Source organism: Amphiura filiformis, chromosome 14 (assembly GCF_039555335.1).
Source record: "Amphiura filiformis chromosome 14, Afil_fr2py, whole genome shotgun sequence".
Classification (NCBI taxonomy): domain Eukaryota; kingdom Metazoa; phylum Echinodermata; class Ophiuroidea; order Amphilepidida; family Amphiuridae; genus Amphiura; species Amphiura filiformis.
In genome coordinates this window covers 1,397,976-1,422,954 of record NC_092641.1, presented here as the reverse complement: position 1 = coordinate 1,422,954, position 24,979 = coordinate 1,397,976, and the positions used below count along the sequence as shown (strand labels likewise).

At 37.4% G+C, this 24,979-nt stretch overlaps 1 protein-coding gene across 1 annotated transcript; it reads right to left on the bottom strand.

Moving 5' to 3' along the window:
- Nucleotides 1-745: 745 nt before the first annotated feature.
- Nucleotides 746-24,213, bottom strand: LOC140169598 (uncharacterized). Its single transcript, XM_072192862.1, has 10 exons — nt 24,012-24,213; nt 23,071-23,313; nt 21,615-21,881; nt 20,777-21,069; nt 16,876-17,035; nt 14,996-15,147; nt 9,455-9,607; nt 6,867-7,047; nt 5,360-5,485; nt 746-1,887 (listed from the first exon to the last, which is right to left on the bottom strand). Exons 1-10 carry the CDS (start codon nt 24,211-24,213, stop codon nt 1,655-1,657), a joined length of 2,010 nt encoding a protein of 669 aa, XP_072048963.1. The 3' UTR covers nt 746-1,654.
- Between the last annotated feature and the right edge of the window lie 766 nt (nt 24,214-24,979).

Sequence of the window (24,979 nt, the reverse complement as noted above, 5' to 3'; positions counted from 1 at the left end):
GAAGCGTCCAAACAAATCCCTTTTGTAAAAGGGAAATCCCTTTGTCAAACCCCTTTGGCGTAACAGACATGAAAAAAATCTAGGGCATTCAAAAAGAAGTTTTTGCTGTACGACTTGATACGAATCCTCACCACCTTTGAAGATTCGACCGAGAAATCCGTTATCGAACCAATTATGACTACTTGAGATTTTCATTCATACTGCAGTTACTGTCCGTTTTCCTATACACAATACACAGTGCTCTCACCATTGACGCGTGACCTCTACAAATGATGTATGTTGGAAGAATGGGCACTTGCCTAGTTAACATCACTGAGTGAAAAATAACCAGCCAATATTTAACTTATTCTCCAAACTTCTAGCAAATATATTTCGCTAACATGACCTAAAATTACAGCTAGGTTAGATGTTCAGAAATAGTCGCACTTTTGTGAAATATGAGTGAGGGCAAGGCATAGCTAGCCAACTCCCCGTGTTAATTGAATGGTTATTTGACCGAAAATATTGGTATCGGACCGCTCACTTCTGAAGGATGCCACAAAAATATGGTACAAGCTACATTTAAACTATTCTCTGGCAATCATCATGATGAGTTTCTTATATAGTATGCCGACATTGGGTACTGTAGGTGATTGACAAAAGGTCGCACTTTTGTGTTTTAGGAAGGATATGTAAACGACAGATAACACCAAAATATGAAGAAATTATTTCCAAACCGTGTTAAGTCAACAATCATTATGTTGCTCATTTTCAAGAATGCTGGTTAACAAAAATCAGGCCATTGTCTCATTTCGTGAACAAAGGTCCACTACCATTGTTTCCTTGCGTTTCCTTTATAATCGGTTACCCAACTGAAGCTGTATTATAGCAGCTCATTGCTATATTGCAGACACATGTGCCCAGCCAGAGAAGATCCGATTTAATCAGTTGAGCTGTTTCAATGAGTGTTATCTTGGTGTAATAGCTTTTAGTGGGGTTTAAGTCCTGCAAAGGTCGAGGTGAATTCTACTGTAGACATGACTGCATCATGTCATGTCGGGAATTGATTATTTACGATCATCGAGTGCCACTTGAGAGATCACAATGGGCGACGCATAGTGCATGAAGGAGATCAATATCACTATTTTGCCACAAGTTTCACTCTGAATTTTATTTGATGTACAATGTAGGCCTATTATTTACGACACATACGCATGTTTGGGCTTTTTGTCGCTATTTTTCATGTAGATTTCGATTATGATAATGACAACACGCAAAATTCCATATTTTTAGTTAGTTTGTTAAACTATTTCATACACGCACTGAAAATAGCCCATTATCGATTGCAAACATAGATAGGCCCTTGTAGTCACGATCAATAGCACTGCTCCTCGGGAGCTGGTTTTACAGCCACTTGATAACAATAGCTCTAATTGGGGTATCTGACCATCTCAAGTGGCTATTATGTTGTATAACTTGAACTCAATGTCAAGCTAAGGGATTCGAGGCCTTCCAGCCGCTACCCATACCCATATCAACAGACACACATTTTGATGATTCCTCGAAAAATATAAGGGATTTCTCCAAAGGGATTCGAAAAGGGATTTCCCTTTCACAAAAGGGATTTGTTTGGACGCTTCGCCTTAGCCTTTATTTGCCCGCCTCAAAAGTGATTTTAAACATCATTGTCTGTTATAGTGATGTACGTAAACGATTTATGATAAATTTCACCGTTTACTTGAATTGCAATATACACCACAAGACTCTCATCCGGTTCTACAATTACGTCATCAACAATACTCAGGCTAACTGTAGCATTAGTCGCGGCAGGCATGAAGTTTACGGGTTCGTTCTGAAAAGAAATATAATCACTACTGGCTGTCGCTGTATAATCTGCTGTGTTCACAACTGAAACGAAATAATAATACATGTCATTTGATATTAATTATATTTTTCATTTGATCGTAACTGTAAACATCTACCAAAAAGTAATTACTCCCCTTTATTATGAGATAATAACTCAAAATCTATGCATCAAAATTTAAAATTTAAATAGCAAAAGGAAACCCAGGTTTGTTCTGCAAATTCTGATGCATCATTTATCTTAATAGCCCAAAATTTGTTGTCATGGTGACCCTTTGAATAAAAAGACCCCCATTCAAAAGTTGCACCTAAACCCATTGAAAATGGCGCTTTTGTTGCTAGAGTGCGTCACTGGTCACCGCGGGTCAATCTTGACCAGTCATGTAGAGAATGGTAATGTAATGGTACACCGACTTGAGTAGCTTTTTAGTGTGTAACCTTTGAAAATGCAGCTTTTTCATTCAAGCAGTCACCATGACCACAAATTTTGGAAATCCAGAAATATGAGGTATCAAAATTTGCAGCATTAACCTGGGTTTACTTTTGCTATTTCATTTTTTGAATTTGATGCATAGATTTTGAGTTTATATCGTAATAAAGGGGGTAATTACTTTAATTACTGTTTGGTAGACGTTTATGAATCGCGTCAGACTGCTATTGTACTAGTCATGACTGGCTGACGCTGTAAAGTCTGCAGTTGACACAACTGGAAAAATGGCAATCAAAATACCACATAATTTAAATGATAATGTATATTATGTTAATAAGCATATCCCATATTCAGCCGACTATAGTCTATTTTTCGAACTAAAATTTGTTTGCATTATTGTGTTCGAAGTATTACAAACGGGGTTATTTGCCGTCATAGTGAATACGTCACATACCTTAGTTACTGGTTCACACTTGGTTTGGCTACCTATCATTGACTTTGTGTTGTGATCATTTTGTTTGATCGTGGCTCCGAACACAGATAGCGTGAACCAGTTTTTGACGTCACACTACGACGTCGTATACGAAGCAACAGAAGGAGGAATCAAAATTAGCAACTTTCACTTAAGTTAACAAGAGCTGTGGTAAAAGCATTTATTATCCAAAGAAGAATGTAGACAGTGTTTGGCGTGGCCGGGAGGGGGCCCTCCACTCTCTCCCCCGATATCATGCACCGCCTGTACATCACAGACTGTCGGTAAACGACGGAACCCGGGTCGCAATCACAGATTGAATACGATACCGCTCTTTTCTTACATTAATCTTACAGGTGCGAGTGAAACATGCATGGACTCAACTCAGCATAATGTGAAATTATGCCATCATAATTTAATCATCTTGAGAGATGAAATGGTGGCCTGTTTTTGTCATAAAGCTCGCCCAACAGATAAAAAAAAAAAAAATTAAAAAAAAAACACTCTAAAAAATCAATATTGAAATATTGCAGTCACCACTGTCAGTTTGAGTTGAAAAGAATTGATAAGCAGTATGAGATTGTCAGTGCCTATGTAAAGTAGACTAGCAGCTAGCCAGTGGTGTAGGTAGGGTGCAAGGGAGGGCACGTGCCTAGGGTGCTGTCTTAGGGGGCGCCGAATCAACCAATTCAGTGCCACTTAGATTGGTTCTGCGCTCTCGACAAGTTGTAAAAGTCAAACCTTTCGCGCGCTTCGCGCGCATTTCAACCTAAATTGTCATTTGAAAGATCGTTTTAAGACCGAAATTCATAATTAATAGTATTTATGCAAATTTTCGCGCGCAATTGCTTTAAGGAGGGGGAATTGTTAATCTTTGCCCCGAACGCAACAACCACTAGCTACATCACTGCAGCTTTTGCTCTGCACCATGCACAACTTTGGTAAGGGGGGCACACGATCTACCGTCGCCCCCTGGCACCCTGACCCAAAGTTACGCTACTGGAATAGCGGCTAAAAACAATACCTTTATTCTCATTTCTTAAACACTTCAATTCAAATAAATATATTAATCATAAGTAAACCAAATTTTAATCAAGTTAAATCCTACATTTTACAAGGGAATCGATCAGTCTCGTTGTTGCTATGCGCCTACGATTGGTTCAAATAGCGAGTACGAGTATCGCGTCGACACGCACGCGCTAAAGTGTGTTATATCGTGTCATATCACACGGGTAAGAATCAATAAGATTGCAAGAACATTCTCAAGTGTTTAAGGTTAGCAAATATTATAAACGGTTGCGATTTGGTAGTTCACAGCATCTTGCGAATGGTAGTGAGCTTTGGCAAAATTTGCACTAATCATTTCATAGCGAGTATGTAGAAGAATTCAAATATCACATGTACTTTTGTAGGCCCTGTGGTTCGTGAGTTATGTTGTAAAGAGGGCTGAAACAACAACACTTTTGTAAAACGTACAAAACTTATTAACAACAATAAATCACATAAGTTTTCAAAGTATATGATTTGTAGAATGAACCTTTGCAAAACATGAAAGTGTTCTTTTTCAATAATATCGTCGGCCGCGTCACATACTGACGTATTTGCAAAATACGCATTTCGAGAAAATCGAACTTGAAAATTTAGCGATTTTCATTTGCCTCATAATCTTGATTAAAATATTATTGTCGATTAAAACCAGTTTAACAGTAATGCAAATATACCATATTTTCAATATATTTCACTTATCACTATCAGAGCATAACTTATTCTGCAAAAAATAAATATTAAATAAAATACGTCACTATGTGAAAAGGACTAATGTCAATTTCGCCGTTCAAATGACAAATACGTCGCGCAAATACGTCAGTATGTGAAACAGTTGCGCAAATACGTCAGTATGTGAAAAGGACAAAACAGCAATTTTGCCGTGCATTGACAGAGACGCGCAAATACGTCGCGCAAATACGTCAGTATGTGAAACGGCAAATTCTTCAACTTGCAGATACGATATACTGGGCTTGCGCAGTATAGGTAATCGGCAAATACGTCGTTATGTGATGCAGACATTTCAAGGTTTTGTAAATACGACATAATTAAATTAATTAATATCTTACTAATTAAGCCACTTTGAGGCATGATTTTTGGTAAATATATAGAGTAGAACATAACTAACTAAAATACCAATTTTCTCAAAAATGTTAAAAATGTCGAATACGTCAGTATGTGATACGGCCGACGATATATTGATTTTGATAATGAAAATTGATAACGATTTTGTGACTGCTTCGACCAACAATACATCGTGCACCCTTAAGAATGTTTTATAACTGGGGTAGCAAATTAAAGAAGACGTCTTCCGTAATAAAATCTATTATTTCGGATTTTTGTTTTATTGAATAATGGCGGCTTTTAAAACTGAGTCGTGTTGTGTTTTTTTTGCTGAGGTGTGCACATAGCATGTAAGCAGACACCAAACCAGCCACGGGTCAAGCAGGATTAAACGTACATACCAGGGTGGACTTTACGGGGGTGGCGGACTAGGGGTAACAACCATGAGTTGGGCTGTCAACTATAGGCTGATAGAATTTTGCTGTAAACTTAAAATTGTAACTTACCAATTACCCCTGCGTTTGAACAGTTGGGTAGACACGTTCTTGTAATAGTGATCTCAATACTGCCGTCAGCTTCCCCAACTACATATCCTTCTCCAGCCGGAACAACGATAGAAAATGGTTTGGTATCTGTTCAGGAAATACAATAATACTTAAATTTAAAACTATAACAAGGAGTACCCATATGAAAGGAAATTCTCCAAATGGCCTGGAGCTTGTTTTAATCGCGTTCGCGTGGCAAAAAACACTATGAGTGAGCTCGTATTTTGAAGAGATTGTACGGGGATGAAACCTTGATATTTCTTCGAGGGTACGTCGAATGATAGAAACATCAACTGACACCTTCTTGTTGCGCCTTGTCTACGATAGATTTTCAGTTCTTTTTACTTAAACGCTATAGAGCAATCATTAACACAGTGACCTATCCAAGGAGGCTGGAGTTAAAGCTGTTAGAAGAAAGGATCAGAAGAAGGCTCAATTGTGATTAAATGTGGCATAGTTCAACAAAGACCTGCAATATGCTATCGAGAAGTAATTTATTAGTAGATCACCAGCGCAGTCACATTTGAAGCCTTATTTCACCCTAAGCATAAGATAAGCACTCCATTATAATGAATATTTGAAGGTGCCTCGGGAAGTATTTCTTGAGCTGCATATCTAGTTTGCATACGTATACAAACTAGCATACGTATGCAAACTAAAAATGAAGTTTTATTGAAGATTAAATCGATATATGCAGTACTAAAGCATTATATAGTAATCTATTGTCCAATGCAAATTTATTACCACCTGATAATATTAATCCAATGAGCGACCGAATTGTCCGCTACGGACGACTAATCCAATCGATAATGACGCTATTGACATGTACGAGCGGAGCTCCACTGACCGAGTTTTGGGGAATTTTCACTGAAAAGCAGCTGTTTGCTGTCATTTACTCATCAAGGCGGACCACCGTTATTATAGGAACTATGCCAATTATTTAAAGATTGACATGTAGAGAATAAGCCATACTTGATTGACAGTAAGTACTAAATTTGTACCTATGACGGTTTTATGACACCAATCTTCCAAATATGACCAAGCCAGGGCCGCCTGGTGAAGCAAAATGTGCATTGGAATAACACGGAGAGTTTGGATAGATGGTAGGATTTCTTTTTAATAAAAATATATGTTCCCCCGTTATTAAAGCTTGTACCGGGTTGAAGATTCAGATATTTGGAAACGATTAAGTAATCGAAACATCGAGCAAGTACTAAAATCATAGCTTTTATACTTTTTGATATATGATGCTAACTAGTTCATCCACTATAGCTACAACACAGCGCTACCAGTAGGGTTCAATTGCCTATTGTGAGCGCCCCTTTGTTGTGTGCATACATGTAGTTAACAATAACTGCATTATGAACTACCAAATAAGTAACTTACTTGAAGCAGAAAGACCTTACATTATTGAATGTGAAATAAAGTATAGTCCGTATAAATATGTAGTAAAAATAGAACAACTTACCAAATGTAGGTAGGGATAAAAAGTCGTCAGTGTCTTTACAAGTCAATATTTCAAATCTCATTGTAATTCCCGTGTCTGATGAACTGGTGAGAGGCTGTATTTCAATCAATTGTGCATCCATCACGCTTTTAAATGATACAATGTCGTATGCATATGTCGCTTGGTGATTAACATGAAATATCTGTGACAGAGAAACAGAAAGAGTTATTAAATGAAAACAAAAATCAGGTATATATGATTACCTTATTGTTGATGAAGATATCACCTTATTGTGATTACCTTATTGTTGACAAAGATATGGTCATATAGCAGTCAAGTTAGCTCAATCAATAAGGCGTTCGACTATGGTGCGAGAGGTTGCGTTTCGAACCCTGTCGGTGGTAAAAAAGTACGCTCTCGTGGAAAATTTAGTAAACTTGAAATTCCCCTGGACAAGGAACTTACTGCTAATTGTCTCGTTGTAACCCGTACGAAACTCGGGGAGCTGATCCTGGTTGCGATGGATATTTCTGGAATGTCTAGGGTGTGCACTCTTGAAGCAGCAAAGCCCCTGTGTTGTTGTTAAATGATTTATGGAATGATATGGGGCCGTAGTGATCAGCGACAACCTGTAAAGTGTGCTGAGGCTTGTGGATCAACGGCTAGGCGTTGTGCCTGTGCGTAGCGCACTATAAATCACAGCGCTTTGTTTCATATAATGTGCCAAGTAGTATTAGAGGTGTTACATTTTAATTTCCTCCTTGTTGTTACATAACTATTATTTGTCCGATTGCATCAAGTTTGAGCTCATTTTAAAGCTTAGTTAATTTACGTTCCAGATCATTTTTACAATGCGGAATTAACATTTGTTTAATTATGAAAAATGGGAAGATAAACATAGTGTACAAGCGGTGGAAGAGTGGTGTTGGCATATATGTTTTGATGTGTAAAGAGGGTAGTGAAAACGCCTTGCAATAACAACATCTGTCAGTAATATATTCCCAGATTTATGAATGAATTGCATCATATGGAAATCCCCATGCCCAGGTATTACTGAATGTGATACGGAAATTCCAAGATTTGATTATTAGTATAAAAATAAATCGTAACAACAATTCTGGGCAGATTTGTATCAATGTTTTTGTGATGCGTGTTAGTTGCAACTAACTCTCAAAACGAAGAGCACTGTTAACCTTACTATGATGCTCACATGACGTATTACTGTGTGTCGCCATAGAGACTGAGGATCGAACCCAGGACCTCAGGTTTACGAGATTAGGTTGGGTTAAATTAGAACCTAAGCGGTCACTTAAAATTATCTCCTCCCCGCAACAAACAAACAAACAAACAAACCAAAAAAAGAAAGCAAAAAAAAAAAATAATGTTTCTTTGAATATATTTTCTTCCGGTCGCCTAAAGGCCAGTTTTATTTGTCACTTTTTCGAAGCCTGTGCAGAAAACGTTTTAATGTCGGGCTATATAAATGGTATAAAACGTTTGTAAAATTTACTGCAAAATATTCTAACATAATGCTTTTTAAGTGTTGACAAAATATTTGACCAAAAAATAAGCAAAAGTAAGTTTAAAACATTTTAAAAATGTTGTTGCAGTGTGTTTTCATACAAAACGTTTTAAAACGTTTCCGTGACCTTTATAAAACCCCACATTTAATGTTATTAGAACGTGTTTAGAACGTCCTGCAACGTATTGATACTAAGGCTGCTGTAGCCTTTCAGATCTATATCCATGTGATAGTAATTGTACACCTTTTCTACAGTTTTGTCCGAATTAGACCCTATGTCTTTACTTTGTTACATTTAAGATAACCATAATTCAGTATGCCGAAGCAGATAAAACCACGGTATCTACTGTTCTGGCGTGATCCGCAAAGCCATGGGATCCACTCTTGGTGAGATCCACCCAATCTTCATCGCTTAAAAGCTGATCATGTGGCACTGTAGGAATCCATGATCGGGATTACTTTTCCTACTTGTCTCCTTTATTATTTGCGAACCTGGTGAGAAATTGTGTTTATTGTATACAATTCCCGTCGATCGTGCCACTATCTTACCATGCTATATTTCCTCTACAGGGAGAATGGCAATCTATTTATCGCATTTACGGCCTACCTACTATACGCCCATAGCAAGTAAGCAAGAAAAAAGAGCTGAGCGGGTACAGCTAGAAATAGAGAGCTCATTCCACAAATGAGGAAGGCATACAAGGGGAGTGTATAGAAATGCATTTGTTTGAAAAAGGAATACAATGCTCTACACTCTTAAAAAAAAAGTTTATCAAATCTGTTCTTTATATGGATCCTTCAATGGTTCTCTAACAAACCGACATGGGTTATATAAAGATCAAAATATAATGGTTCTACACAGAGTTAACAAACCTTTCAATATCTTAAATATAAGGTTCATTTCAATTTAAAGAACCTATTTTCTTGAGGGCTCCGTATAAGTGTTCACCGCAAGTCGTTCATTTTTAGCAATTCTAATTCAACCAATATAATCATTCATGTATCCGCAATGTCAATAAATAAAATCAAAAGACCAATACATAATATGGTACAGATACAAAAGGTTAAACACTGTTGAGTAACTTACCTTAGGCTTTCCTGCGTTCTTAATATATTCCATTGCAAAAGTATCGTAGCCAAATTTGATCAACATACTGGTGACACAGTTATACTCAACAGTTCCCCTTGGTCTACATTGCAGAATGATCCCCGATATAAACATTGGTTCAGTAAAGCTCACCTGATATCAAGGGAAATAAACGCAAGGTATCACAAAATAAAAAAAACATTCATTCATTCATTCATTCATTCATTCGTTCATTCATTCATTAATAATTAGAAGCAAGTTGTATAAGGGTTCGGTCACCTATCTTTGTGCAGTATTTTTGTGTGACTTGAGAGCACATGAGACAGACAAATTGCATTTCGAATACAAGATGATGATGAGTTCAAATAATTTTGATGTTTTGAAATTTGGGATATCATAAAAATTGTAGGGCAAATTATTAAAACTTGACATTTTTGACATTTAATCGTTCTTGAAGTAAACTTTATAAATCTAAAGATATGTACTTAAAATGTATGTAGCTGCAATGAAAAGCTGACATTTTTTTTCCCAAAACTCCAAATTAGGTATTTTTGGGGAAATGTATATCTTCAAAACGAAAGGTCACAATTCATCAGGGCTACTCAATTCTATGAAGTGAATGATGTGCAGTCACAAAGACCCCGTATTTTAGATAGCACCCATCCCATATTGTTCCTGTTCCCCCATTTCAAACTTATCTATTGCATTACTATATACATACTGACCAACGCACACTACAGGGTGTCCAAAAACACAACAGAATCTTCATTGCGTCCACTTTTTCTCCTATTTTAGAAACATTGATCAAATATATTTTGGTACGTAAAGAAACTTTGAATATTTAGCTTTTATAATAATAAAGCGAAACAAATATTTCAATCGCCTCACAACTTTTGTAGATATGCTCTTTTTAAGAAATGTACCCGTTGTACACTCTGTCCATAGAGGAGGTTTGGCTACTTCAAAGATGAAAAGGAGTACACTTGAGCTTTACCGGTGGGCTTATGGGCTATGGAATTTGTTAAGTGTAATTAATTTGTGGGTGTGGGATGGGACTTCTTTTGCTATACTTGCAATTATTTATTTTCTTGGTTATTTATACCTTTTTGTTTTATTATGTTTCTTACTTTCTTATTTTGTTGTTTCTTGCTTTCTTTTTATTTACAACATAAGTCATTATTCCTTATTGGGATAAAAGGTAGCCCTGAAAAGGGTTGTTTGGTTTGTCTTTGGTTCTTCAGAAGTGAGTTTACTGTGTTGCTCTGCCCTCTACCTGGTTGCCTCCTTGGCGAATACAGGTTTCAGCTCTGGTCCTCATTGAATCAATTATGTTGAGTGCCATCCTTGTGCGCCGAATACTTCCGAATGCAGCAGTAATAAGTTTGCGATGATCTTGGATGCTAGCTTCTAAGCTTGTGGTCCTCGTTCAAACACGTTGCTTTGTATTTTGCTCCGAAGGAAGAAATCAAGTGGTGTTAGGTCTGCTGATCTTGCAGACAACTCTAAAGCATCACCCATTCCAACCACTCTGTTTGCTATCCGTGGACAGAGTGAAAAACGGGTACATTTCTTTAAAAGGATATATCTTCAAAAGTTGTAAGCTGATTGAAATAATTGTTTAGGTTTATTAAAGCTAAGATTTCTTTATATACAAAAATATATTTGAACAACTTTTCAGAAATGGGAGAATATTTTAGGAATTAAGGGTGTCAAGGGTGCCCACCTTTTGTGATTTTGCAAGAAGCAACCTGTTGGACAATTTTAAACCCTCGTCTTTCAATATCTCAGATGGGGTGTTTGGGGTGGGGGCAAAGCTGCACTGCTACCAGAGATAGTTGACATCATGCGGGAAAAGGTCATCGAACTTTACACAAGGTCAAATTTCAAAGTTTCCTAAATTATGTTAAAATGTTCAATGTATTTCTCTAGTCACAAGGATTCAGAAAAGGTATAGTTTGACCTATCTAGTACGTACCGTTCTTGAGTTATAACCAAAAAGGTCAAAGGTCACGTTTTTGGCTCTATGGGGGTCAAAAACATCAAAGTGCTCCGATTTTGACACAAGAGGTGTCAAATTGTTCGTTTTGATAAAACATTCAAATAAGGATATGATTGCACCAAATAGGTCAAGTACCATTGAGGCCTATTGACCATGACCTGCTTTGCTGGGTTACCTAGGTAACGAAACATCCAAGATGGTTCGATCCTATCGTTATTTGAATTGATTTCGTTCTGACCTTGGGCGGATAGGTTGCATAATGAGCAACCCTGTGCGATGTGTAAATTACACCGCAGTAGGCTAAGCTGACAAGTGCTGCTATAATAGAATAAAATAAAATAACACTAATTTAATGAACAGGATAGGGAAGTGTGGTTAACTTTCTGGAAAGAGTAGATATTTCAAACAAAATTTTTAGGTAAAAACGTATAGCATCTGATGTATAAAGGAATATATATTGCGTCACCACAATTTATCTTGTTTTAGAAGACATAATACTGTGATGTGCCCTGAATAATTTAATTTGATTATTTATCTATGTTTACAATATTAAGAGATATTTCATGAGTGATGTCATTTTTAACATGTTTATACTTCTTTTTTTTTTTTCCAATTTAGTGAAAATAAAGACTTAAATAATGTTAAAATACCAAAATAAAAATTCCATAAGATCCCAATAAAGATTACTGTTTCGTTTTTAATGTAATCCTGTCTTAAATTTCTTAAGTTTTTTTACAAGACTTGCCTTGTCAATTATAAAATGGGAGTTCAGGCTTTTTCTTCGCAAGCCAATTCGTCCTAACTCAATGATAACGCCGTCGTTGTGTGACGTCAAAAGTAACTAGTTCACGCTATCTGTGATCGGAACCACAGATCAAAGTGATGACAACACATATATAAAGTCAATGGATTGCTATTTGGGTGTGCAAACCAAGCGTGAACCTGTTACTAAGGTACATGCACGGAGTAAGTACAAACAAGTAGGCCTACAAACATTCCCTACATCATGTCACTATGACATCATAATGTGAGGGCGCCCATGAAAATTTGTGAAAATCAGCCTATGTACAAAAGTATAGACAAAATAGCTTTTTGGCTACAAATTCTACAAAAATGCGATTTGAAACGAAATTTCTCATGAAAAAAGGAAATGACTATTTCACCCTAACTAACGAGTAAAAGTCAGTAGCTCTTGGAATAATTTTGCCAGAGCGAAATAAAAATCATTGATTTTACTGTAAAAACCAATGGTGGGCCTCACCCCCCCCCCCCTCTTTGGTCATCGACGGCCGGTCCTATCCTATCCCCGGGTAAGGTGCTGAGGTAAAAATGTTATTACTAGAATGAGCGCAAAGGATGGATCTACGATTAGCTTAGGTCGTTTTGGGCGTAAATGCGTGCGTTTTTTTTATAAAAAATATTGGGGGTACAACCCCCCCCCCCCCATCGTAGTTCTAGGGTTAATTAAATAACATTTTGTCTTCCGTAAGGTATCACAGGGCAATCCGCATGAAAATGCAATAAAACAGGTGATAGGTATAAATGGTTGTGGAATCGATCCCTCTGTCATCTTAAGCTATCTTACAACTCTCCTCCAATATGGCTGCCCTTTCAATTGTTATACGTTCCGGTTGGTTTATTGCATATGGTCTATGTGTATCCCTGGTCCTTTCTAGATGAAGTAGGGAAATTGGGCTAGCCGAAGCCTGCATGGCTTTGGGTGGTGTAAGTGTATGTAGCTATTTGACTACTCTCTTTAAAACACTGGAATGGAAAACTGTAAACTATTTCCTATAGGATAAGTTTCTTATGCCCAAAAAGCACATTTTTGTACTCGAGAGGCTTTTGGTGGAAAATTCCTGTTACAGTATGTGCCACTTTAGCAGTCTGCCCCGAAATATCCCATTTCTCGGATCTAACCTCGAAGGACCCCAATATCATAATTTTTAGCATGTGTCTGCAAAAGACCCCAATTAGCATTTGCCCTGAACGACCTCTTTTATATAAAGATCATGTTGAAAGCTGCTGCCGCATATACATGTTAATTTACTACTGGGGTGCCCTAGATTCGGGTCCACATAATTTGAGCATGGGCAAGTACCATAGCGACATATTATACAGACCATTAACTTAGGCCAGAGAACAATTTCCCCAAACCCAATAGGTATCCCCGGGATCCCACCCAATCTCACATATTAATGAGCCCCAAGGGTCAAATTTCCAAATGGCGTTCCCGTCACCTCATTACAACAATTTACCATAGACCGAGTGACAAACTCTAATGAGCCGTCCACAGCCAATACAATAGAGGTTATGTGTGTTCTATAAGCTGCAAATCCTATCAGCGATGCCTTGTTTAGGACTTTCAAAAGAAGTGAAACCATGACTGTTTTAAAATAGGCTATGTTTCAAGATAACCCGCAAAAGTCATGCAGGTAACTCCGAGGTCGTGCATTGAATTGTCCTGAATGAGGAATACTACAGGAGCAGCGCCTTTTGTTAGAAGCCACACATGACATTACAACAAGTTACCACAGACCGAGTGACAAACTATAATGAGCTGTGAAAACCTATGCCTTTATTTCTTAATACGTTACTTATAATTACCAAATATGGCCTTGGGTTACACTCAGGAAATTATTTTTTAACTTAATAATTAAAAAAGTGAACTATTCATCAATTTTAGTTTTTGTCGGCAAAAACTGGCAACAATTGTTTTTGCCAAGTGGTTAAAACCGTGGCAAAAACCTGCGAACCCTGCTTCTGTACGCATGGTACCATGTGTTGTCAATAGCATTATCGGGCCTTGATTCACTACGAAACAGAGACATTCTTGGTTGAAATTACATCAGGTACCTGTGTCGGTTTCTTAAGTTTTTTTTTTTAATGTAATATGAAGATAACATGTTCAAATCAAATGCTTGATTGAAATTACATCGGTACCTGAGGTGGTTTTTAAGTCTTTTTTATTTTTTTTGCATGAAATATGAAGATAACATAATTCAAATCGATATTAATTGTGATATGTTGGCATAGATACATTTGTTTAGCAAGTTGGCCTATGCCATTGAGTGTGTGATTATTACATAGTCAATTCACCAAGACACGGGTGAATGGGAGATGTCCTCCAACTTTTGTAATGCCCCCCCCACACACACACACACACGGCCTGCCATAAAGTAAAATATTTCGTCCGATTTGGGTCTTGAATCTTTGTGGCCTCGTATTTATCGATGGAAGATGCGTATTCCGGATATGCTCCCAAAAAGGGCTTTATTGGAAAAAGTAGGGCCCAATATCGGTGTAAAACAGGAAACACAGAAGATACACCGGGTAGTTATTGGACGCTTCTTTCCTTTTTCCTTCCCCTGCTTTGACTTTTCCGCACTAGCCCACCAAATACTATATGTCACCTTCATTTCGAGTCGGAAATGAAAAAGTTTTCGTGAGCGCAAACTTTGCCACAAAATATACTCATCTGTCTCCCCTACCAATAGATTTTAATGCTTCTGTCGCCACTAGAATTTTCTCCACTCACTAACCTGCATTAACTCGGCACACAAAGGTATGTGTAATGTCCACGCGTCGGACAGGTGATTTAGTCTTCCCCTGGTTGAGCCATCATTCAGGTCTTCTATATAGTGACGGTTTGGTACACCCGTTACAAACTCAATTCCAGAAGGTTTTATGCAATCTAAGAAGACACAAAGAAGACAATGTCTGTTTAACCTGTTTTCTTTTTTCATCATTAACAACAAAATTGCCAATTCTTTTCCATCGCCACACGCAGATTAGGAATACAGCGCAGTGATCGTAATCCACGCTGTAATTAGCCCGTTACAAAAGGTTGGCAAATTCGCCATGGAGTAGAAACTATCCCAATTTGTCATTTTTGAAACTCTTTCTTATCTCATTCAACATAATTATACTTTTACACTTGCCATAAATTTGGTTTTCAAAACCAAATGCTAATCACATTACAACAGGCTATCCTTATACATTGTGGCTAATCAGCAGCAATCAAAAGTTTAAGATGAATTTTCCGAAAGCACCAATATATGCAAGCTGATCTAAAAACCTTCGAGACTCGCTAAAGGCCAATCTTCCGCCTTTAAAAATAGGAAACTGCACTTATGAAAAAACACCTCACTTGCCCTACAATACCTACAAGAACTTAAACGGAGAGAGGGTGTTACAACAGGTACACTTCTTTTATGAATCAAATTGTATGATTATTTTATTTTTATTTTACTATAAACATGTTGACAACATTTTGCAATAAAAACACGTTGACAACATTATTTATTTAAATATTGTTGTAGTGGGTTTTTTTTTTCCATATGAAACGGTTTTTTTCAAAGTTTACATGACCTTATATAACCCGACATGTTACCAACACGTTTTGAAAAAAACAAAAACACGATTATAACGTTTTAGAAATATGTCTATGCTTGCTGGGAAGAGATCTCGCAGATTCAATCTGGAGCGAAAATCACACAAGAGCACGATACCATACCGTAAAATTCCGTCTACAAGCATATGCCTTTAAACGAGGTTTTTTTGACACAAGAGACAAGAGGCAGACACGCTCAACAAAAACGTTATTTGGAGTTTGAACAACTATATTACTGATAAAGGCGGCTCTACAAACATGTATATTTGTAAGACCAATCTATTGCAATGTTTTTGAGAAGGGTATTGACCTTTCATATCGTTCGTTAAAAAAACACCTCGGTTAGAGGCATATATGCTTCTATACGGAATTCTACGGTATATGCCAACACCGTACCGAACACATACCGGAAGACCAAATCCTGCAAAACTTAAGAAAAGTCACGCAAGCGTAAATAATCCTACAACCAAATGTCGTGAAGGGCTCATATTGCATGTAGTTTGATATAATTGGAGCCCAGCTCATGAAATCTGTGAGAATCATTGAACAGATGACAATTTATAAAACGGTTCTGCTTTTAAGCACTTTCTTTAAGAAACGGGTAGTTTCCACACTATTCCACTTACTCTTTGGAACTTATCATCTGTGTAAGGACTTTGTTGACATTCTCACAGATGTCTTGTGCTGGGTTTCAACTATTAGACTGTGAATGTGGTCCAGGAAGCTGTTCCATGTCAGCGCATTTTGCTGTTGTGTTAGTTGGTTACCGACATGTGCTTAGAGTAAAGTATTGAAGTAATTCTGTGTGTAATTTTGGTTCATTTTGATGGACATGATTTTAAGATATAACCTTGTGAACAATCTTCACAAGAGTTTCTTTTTTGGCTTAGTGTATATTCAAGTCAAACAATATATTTAATGAGACCTTTTTGTCAACGCTTGACATGTCCAGGTTGGCAAAATATTATTATAATACTGTTACCACAATACCTGACTCTTTAGATTAATTTTTTAAACAAAAATCAATACCTAATGACAGAGCTAGAGAATTGTTACAACCAAGTATTTCCAACCGTAACTGGCATTCCAGATTACACTCAGAAGGCTCTATGCGAATAAGGATTGTCTCGATCGGGCTGTCAAATATGTTGGTCACATATCCGTTCCCGTCAGTGTTACCTAGGAAAAGCTGATATAAAGAAAACGAAATGTGTTATGTTTTAACAAATTGGGCAAAGGTTTTTTTTCTGCATGCACATTTGATTATATAGTAGCGTTGCTGACTCTTTACCCCTTACATTGCTCTAAGTAGAGCATAGACTTCTCCGTAGTCCACTTGCATAGTAGTACAAAACACATCAAAAATATATGATATTATATACAACAATCAAAATTACAATATTGCACTTGACACATTTCAACACACAATTTATCACACAGCAGTATAAAATAAGTTATGTAAATAAAAATTATAAAGGGATAAAATTTCATAAAAATCAACAGTGGCATATAGGGGCTAAATGAATTAAGTTAGCAGGACAGCACTGGGCAGGTAATAAGAAAAAACTAACTATTCAATAAACTAATAAAATATGGAATTGGACTACCCTGGAAGCGCGAGGTTCTGGTAAAAAGCTGGGACAATTTGTCAGCATTGCGTAGGTTGCGACCATGGACCCTGCCCCTGACATGGGGTAGTAAATCATTTGTTTTGTGATTATTGGAGAGCCCTTCGGCAAACCGTAGACAATGATCCACCCTCCTGTCACAGACAGAGTCCAGATAACAATCACGCAGTGCTTCAGAATAAGCTGTACAATTCCTGCCCAGGACTATCCTACAAGCTCTTCTTTGCAGCTGTTCAAGTGATTTGGACTGGCCAGCAGTTAAAGATGAGTGCCATGCTGTGTCACAATACTCTAAAAGAGGCCTTAAAAAGAGCCCTCTATACACTGTTATCAGTTCTTGATGGTTAAAACCGAACTTTTTCAACATGCGCAGCTTGTACAGCCTACGGTTGGCCTTATTAGTAATTTCAAGGATGTTTTTGTCCCATTTAAGATCATTTTGAACCCAGATGCCAAGGATTTTTGCATTATCAACATATTCAAGGGGTGTGTTATTAATATCCAAGGAAGATGGAAGGGGCACATCTCTTTTAAAACACACCTGGAGGGTCTGACACTTGCTGGGATTCAAACACAGTTCACTGGTCACTGGTCACTGGTCCATTGCGAAAAATCATCTAAAACTTCTTGCCAGACGTGGAATGAGTGCGATTCTCAAGTGTCAGGTCATCCACATATTTCCAACACTTTGTATTTGGGGCAATATCAGTGGCAGCATCATTAATTATGGCTTGAAATCTCAGAGGACCAACTTTTGTTCCCTATGGGAGCCCCCCTTTCAGAACTTTAAAATATGAGAGTGACTGATTATATTTAACACATTGCACACGCTCGTTCATGAAATCACACAGCCATGGTACGATGGCCCCCTGACTCCCAAATGAATAAACTTCTCAATCATGAGAGTGTGGTCAACCATATCAAACACTTTTGAGAAGTCAGTGAGGACCACCGTACCAATGTTGTTGATAACATCAGCACATATATGCCCATTTTGCCTACTCTGGCTAATTCATTTATACAACTCTGATTTGTATTAATTTGTGTGCAGTTGATAGATTTTCACATCTGATCTTTTCAGTCACCGTACTCCCTCTGTTAGCTTCCCAAATGGACTACTTACATTGGATTGCGGTTAAGATTCTTAACAGGGGTTTCTATGTAAAGATTTCTGGCCTACTAAAATTGGCCATGATGTAATGCATCTTTAAATGGATCTGGCTTGTGATTGGGCGCCCAGAACTCGCTATGGTTTAAATTCTCCTGGCACGTGCCATTACCATTCACTACATCAAACACAACAATCTTTGGAATTTTCTGCGCTTTGTCTCACTTGGTGCATGGACGTAGGCCAACGTTTAGCACGTCTTGTGCTACCATGCTTAGTACTTGTGGTTAAATTGGATAGATTACAAAATCAAAATTGTTCAGTATTGAAGTGAGCCATCATAAATATGCACGATATCTTCCATTCAATAACATAAGCCTACGTATAATTTACTTTTACTGTCACTAATTATATACACCCTTTATCACCATTTTACTATTGAACACTTTAATTTTAATAAACATCAGTATAATCTTGAATTCAACGGAATGCGTTCATCATGACTAATAATAACATATTTTTATCTATCAAAATTCGACTATGGCATAGTCTAACAGTCAACATTAATGGGTATATTTTCACGGGAAAATTTTCTGGACACGTGACCAATGCGTATCAATGTAAGTGTAACCTCGAGCCTGATCTCTGACCCCCGGCGGTGACCTCGCTATTCAAGTCTTAGTAATTTTGAATTGGAATAGTATTCTTGGCCGCAATTTCGATAGAAATGTGTGTATTGCAAATTTATTGAATATCATGCAATCTTAATTTCTTCACAATATCATCAAAATGTAATTTCAAAAATATCTATCTACGGAAAAAAATATTTATCTACGGAAACTCTTACAATAATATTTTTAACTTGCGACAAGTTACTTATTTTGCACCAAAGGAGGAATTCTCCCTATTCAAATACATTGGAAGACCACCCGCTGTGGTCGGGGTCACATTCCATAATGCTAATATGTCTGCGCCCATGGGTGTCACGTTTCCAGAAAATTTTCCCGTGAAAATGTACCTATTAATTCTGACTGTCTAAGTAGAGCATTATGCGCTGTGTGTGTTAAACATGACGATGAATATTATTATTTAAGAAACGTTGTCATCTTCATCATCATCATCAAATCAATTATTATTGTTATCATCAACAGCACCATCATCGTCATTATTCTCTTCCTCCTCAATAACATCATCATCATAACAATTGAGGTAACGAGTTCTTTAAGAAATCAATTAAATTATGTAAGTTCAACAATTTATTTGTGAGTGTATCGGTACAGAAGTACAGCCTGTCTCAAAAAAAATTGTGCAAGTGAAAAGCGCCCTCTGTGACAATTAGAAAACACCGTTGTGACATAATGCTTACATCAACGTCAAGGGCATAGTCTTAGCTCTCAAATGCCGTTTAGTCTGTTCAATTTGCTTGTTTTAATCTTGAGATATGCTTACTTAACAACGAAAGGGTAAAATCACAATTGTGCCACTTTTACTAGGGAAGAGGGCTGTACATGTAAATCAATGATAGCATCAAGTTTATCAAGAGTTCCTTCGTGAAATCAAAAGAATGCATCAATTACACAACAATATATAATTGTTTTTAATGTTTTATCATGATAAAGGTATAGTGGGTCTCTTTTTCCACTTACGACAAATTAAACGATAAATAAATATTTCACATTCTGCTGTAAAATTAAATACATCTGCATGTCAATGATTTTACCATGGTATACTGTTTTCATTTGTCATTCAAGACATGTTAAAAGACAAACAAATATTGCACACTTATAGGTTAATGAACTTTGACAAGTTCATAAATTAGACAAATTAATGAAATTAGACAAAATAATGCACGCGCGCTGGTGTTGATGCGTCTAATGCGAAGGGGAGTGCATTAGACGCATCAACATCAGCTATCATTGATTTACATGTACCAGCCCTATTCCCTAGTAAAAGTGGCACAATTGTGATTTTACCCTTTCGTTGTTAACTAAACATATCTCGAGATTAAAAAGAGCAAATTGAACAGAACAAACGGTATTTGAGAGCTAAGACTGTGCCCTTGACGTTGATGTAAACAATATGTCACAACGGTATTTTCTAATTGCCAAAGAGGGCGCTTTTCACTTGCACAATTTTTTTTGAGACAGGCTGTATACCCTTAAATAACACGATTTCAGTTAATAGTGCTTTGTACCTTCTTAAAATCACGCGTTATATATTGTAGTTCTCCTCCGAAACTTTGCCTCTGCACATAGTAGCTCATCACCCAGTTAACATCATGTCCCTGTGTCACAAGCGCAGCAACTGTGGTTGTCAACCCTAGATACACCTGCATCCAGGCGCTATAAGTTGTACCTGTGTCCCAAAAATCTATGTTGTTGAGTCTGCCGGCCACAGCCATGTGTATATTGAATGGATTGTATTTCTCGCTAGTAATTCGTGAGTCTGGAATCTGCTCATTCTCCATCCCAAGTGGAGAAGAACATGCTGATAAATCAGATATTAAAATATTAAAGAACAATGGTGAAAGAGCTTTAGGCAAATCTGGCGTTGGTCCCTGGCTGAACTACATAAATTACAACAAAGTACATGTAAATGACCTGATATATAATATTAGGCAAGAAAATTGACAAAAATCTCTACACGGTTTGCGCTTTAGGTTCAAAGAAGAAGAAGAAGAAGAAGAAGAAGAAGAAGAAGAAGAAGAAGAAGAAGAAGAAGAAGAAGAAGAAGAAGAAGAAGAAGAAGAAGAAGAAGAAGAAGAAGAAGAAGAAGAAGAAGAAGAAGAAGAAGAAGAAAAGAAGAAGAAAAAAAAAAGAAGAAGAAGAAGAAGAAAAAAAAAAGAAGAAGAAGAAAAAAAAGAAGAAGAAAAAGAAGAAGAAGAAGAAGAAGAAGAAGAAGAAGAAGAAGAGGAAGAGGAAAAAGAAGAAGAAGAAGAAGAAGAAGAAGAAGAAGAAGAAGAAGAAGAAGAAGAAGAAGAAGAAGAAGAATCGAAAGTGGGCCGTTACTGGTAATTTAAATGGTCAACCTACCAAAGGTGGTCGATTCTGGTGTAGTTGATCCTCGGGTAGTTAATCCCTGGGTGGTTGATCCAGAGGCTGCCGATCCAGGAGTGGTTGAATCCGGGCCGGTTGATCCCTGGGTGGTTGATATATGTGTGGTATGTCCAGGAGTGGTCGATCCAGGGGTAGTTAACTCAGTTGTGCTCCCTCCATTGTCAGAGGAACTTGTAGTTGTAGGTTCACTAATTGACGGGACATTTGATGTTGGACTCTTTGATGTGATACCTTCTGTGGTAACTGTAGCATGGAACAAGGTATATATACAATGTATATTATACATGTATGGTATAAAAGGACTTCCGACATTTGACTTAAAATACGACTATGATTGCTCAATAAAAAAAATTAGTATTTCAGAAATTAATTTCAAATTGCTGGCACTAAAGGTTAATTTCTCCTCATGAATCACCAAATCGGTACTTTATGGTGATGAATTCTCTTGCTTTATCACCGAGAAGATGACAACCATAGGCTCAGGAACCAGGAGTTGGGAGCTCAACTGCCATAATTTAGGGCTTGAATGACCTTCAACCCCCAATAATTCCAGGTGAAGTAAACTTTTGAAAGTAAATCGTTTTTTTGACATTCAGTGGGAACCCCCTCGGACACCTCCAGAACAGATCATCAACAAAATTACGTTTTTCCACCCCCCGTTTACAATCTTTCTAGGCCACTAAAAACGACCTATCAGTGTCTTAAAAGTGAACACATTTGTCGCTATACGTCGCTAGGCACGACTGAACGCCGCGCTGGTACAAATAATATTAGCGTTTGATTACTAGCGAGTTTTGAATCAGCGAATGAATTGGTGTTCAAAGTGCGATACTAAAGACGTAAGTCCAGTCATATTTGCCTGGTATAACTAAAATGGAGTGTGTTTTTTTTGTGTGTTTTTTTTAATCTCAGGAATTGAGTTTATTCTTCAATAGAGTTTATTGTATGGTCTTAATGTTTGCTTTTTGAGGCAAGGTTTTTGGTGAATATATAGAGCAGAACATAACAAACTAATGTACCAATTTCCTCAAAAATGTCTAATACATCACTATGTGATACAGCCGATGTTGCGTTTTTTCCATAGTGACGTATCGTTTTGTATTTATTGCTTTCAATTTGCCAGTAATCATGTGTCTTTATTTCTTTTGAAAGTTATATTAATATAAAATCTATTTAGTTTACTACAGAAATTTCACATCAATTACAAAATGCTCAAAATATAATGAATGTCTGATTTACACGACTAGATTTTTATATTGACATTTCTATAAACCCGATTTTCTCAAAAAGTTGTTTATTCGCGATGTTACAGTAGACAAAATCTGCCACGTGCCAACTTGACTCTCCCTTTCCGAATTCCCAATTTGAATATTCACTACGTTTGTGATGTTGGTAGAAAATAAAATACGCTTATCAGCATGATCAGACCTACCTTTAATGTCGACTACAAAATCACATGTCTCGTTGTTCTTGCTGCTGTCTCCTGCTACGCACGTGACCGTTGTTTGTCCTATAGGAAACTGAGATCCAGATGCCGGGTTACACACTACGCTCACCTCACCAGAGTTATCAGTAGCAGTAGGAGTCTGGTATATAACTATGGCCGTGGCTTTGCCTGGATCCGTCCCCAATTCCATGTCTGCAGGACATGACCCGATCACTGGTGCTTCTACATCTAAAATGGGGAACGATGTAACATGTAAAACTACGTAACACGTAGTCAGTGGTCGACCTTAACTTTTTTTGTGGCACTAGCCAGTCGGGCTTGTAATTCTAAAAAGTTACACCTCCGACAGTAATTGTACAAGGTCGAACTTGTTCTAGAATAATATTACAATAAATGCGCAAAGAAGACGATAGTCTATTAACTTTAATACAAAAAAAAGTCAAGTAGCAGTAAACTAACCATTAGATGTGAGCCCTGTGTGAGCTTGTGACTTGTTCGTTATTAAACAATATAACTAATAAATATCGTTGTACCATCTACGTATGTCCTCAGTAGAGCTTGGTCTTTGACCCCGGCTACATATTTCCACGTTCTCAGCCTCTGAAGAGAGCTCTCAAAACCCAAACTTTGGTCCAATTGGAAATCGTCATTCAATATACAACCTGCATGCATGTGCATTGAAGATGAACAGCCAAAGAGGGGCAGCACTGGGCATGCGCAGAGTAGAGGCCGGGTATCGTTATTGTCATTTAAAGCCAGAGGGGATTCTTGTATATATTTCAGCATGCAAGGGTGACCCTTTCCCGCGCCCTTTCCCGCGCACGCGTGTGGGGGTGTATCTATAATACGTGTGTACGTTTGTTGTGTGGGTGGACATTCATTTGTTGATACAACGCAATTCAAATAACTTCATTAGACCGACTTACCTTTTATATCAACTTGAAAGTCGCATGTTACGCTGTTCTCGCTGTGGTCTCCTGCTACGCACGTGACCGTTGTTTGTCCGATAGTAAATACTGATCCAGATGGTGGGTAGCACACTACGCTCACTTTAGCACCAGATTGATCTGCAGCAGTGGGATTCTCGTACACAACCATGGCGGTTGCTTTACCTGGATCTGTCTCCATATTTTGGTTTGCCGGACATGAAACCGTCACTGGTGCTTGGCGTATGTCTGGATGAACAAAAAACTCAGATCTTGACTTTTGTATTCCACGCAAAGTAAACGTAATTTTCAAAAATAATAAAGACGACAACGACGACGACGACGACGACGATGATGATGATGAAGATAATGATGATGATTATGATGATGATGATGATGATGATGATGATGATGATGATGATGATGATGATGATGATGATGATGATGATGATGATGATGATGACGACGATGATGATGACGATGATAATAACAATAAAAATAATTACACTAATAACAATAACAAGGAATAGTTTCTTACCACACATATGTAGTGCGGTACATAAGTTCATCAAGTATGACCTTCTTCCAATTTTGTCTCATAATCAATAAGTATGGGTCGTCTAAAAACCACAGGTCGCCATCTTCATAATCTTCTTTCCTTCTTGGACAAGATTTTGTATGTTTAGGTGCTACAACTGCTTGGCAAAACATATTTCCTTATATGGAAGAGACCATCTTAAGACACCGCCTCTAGAAGCATCTGGTCTTTTTTCAAGAATACAAACGGTAGTCTGCACCACACCTAAATGAGCTGTTAACATATTGACAATATAGTGAACCAATTGTAAAAATAAATGTATAAAAAGTCACTACCGTACAGTAGTATCTGTAGCAAGGTCAAACAAAAATTGCTTCCGAAATCTCGTCAGGTCAGTGACATTATATTCATTTGTTTATTTATAGAAAAG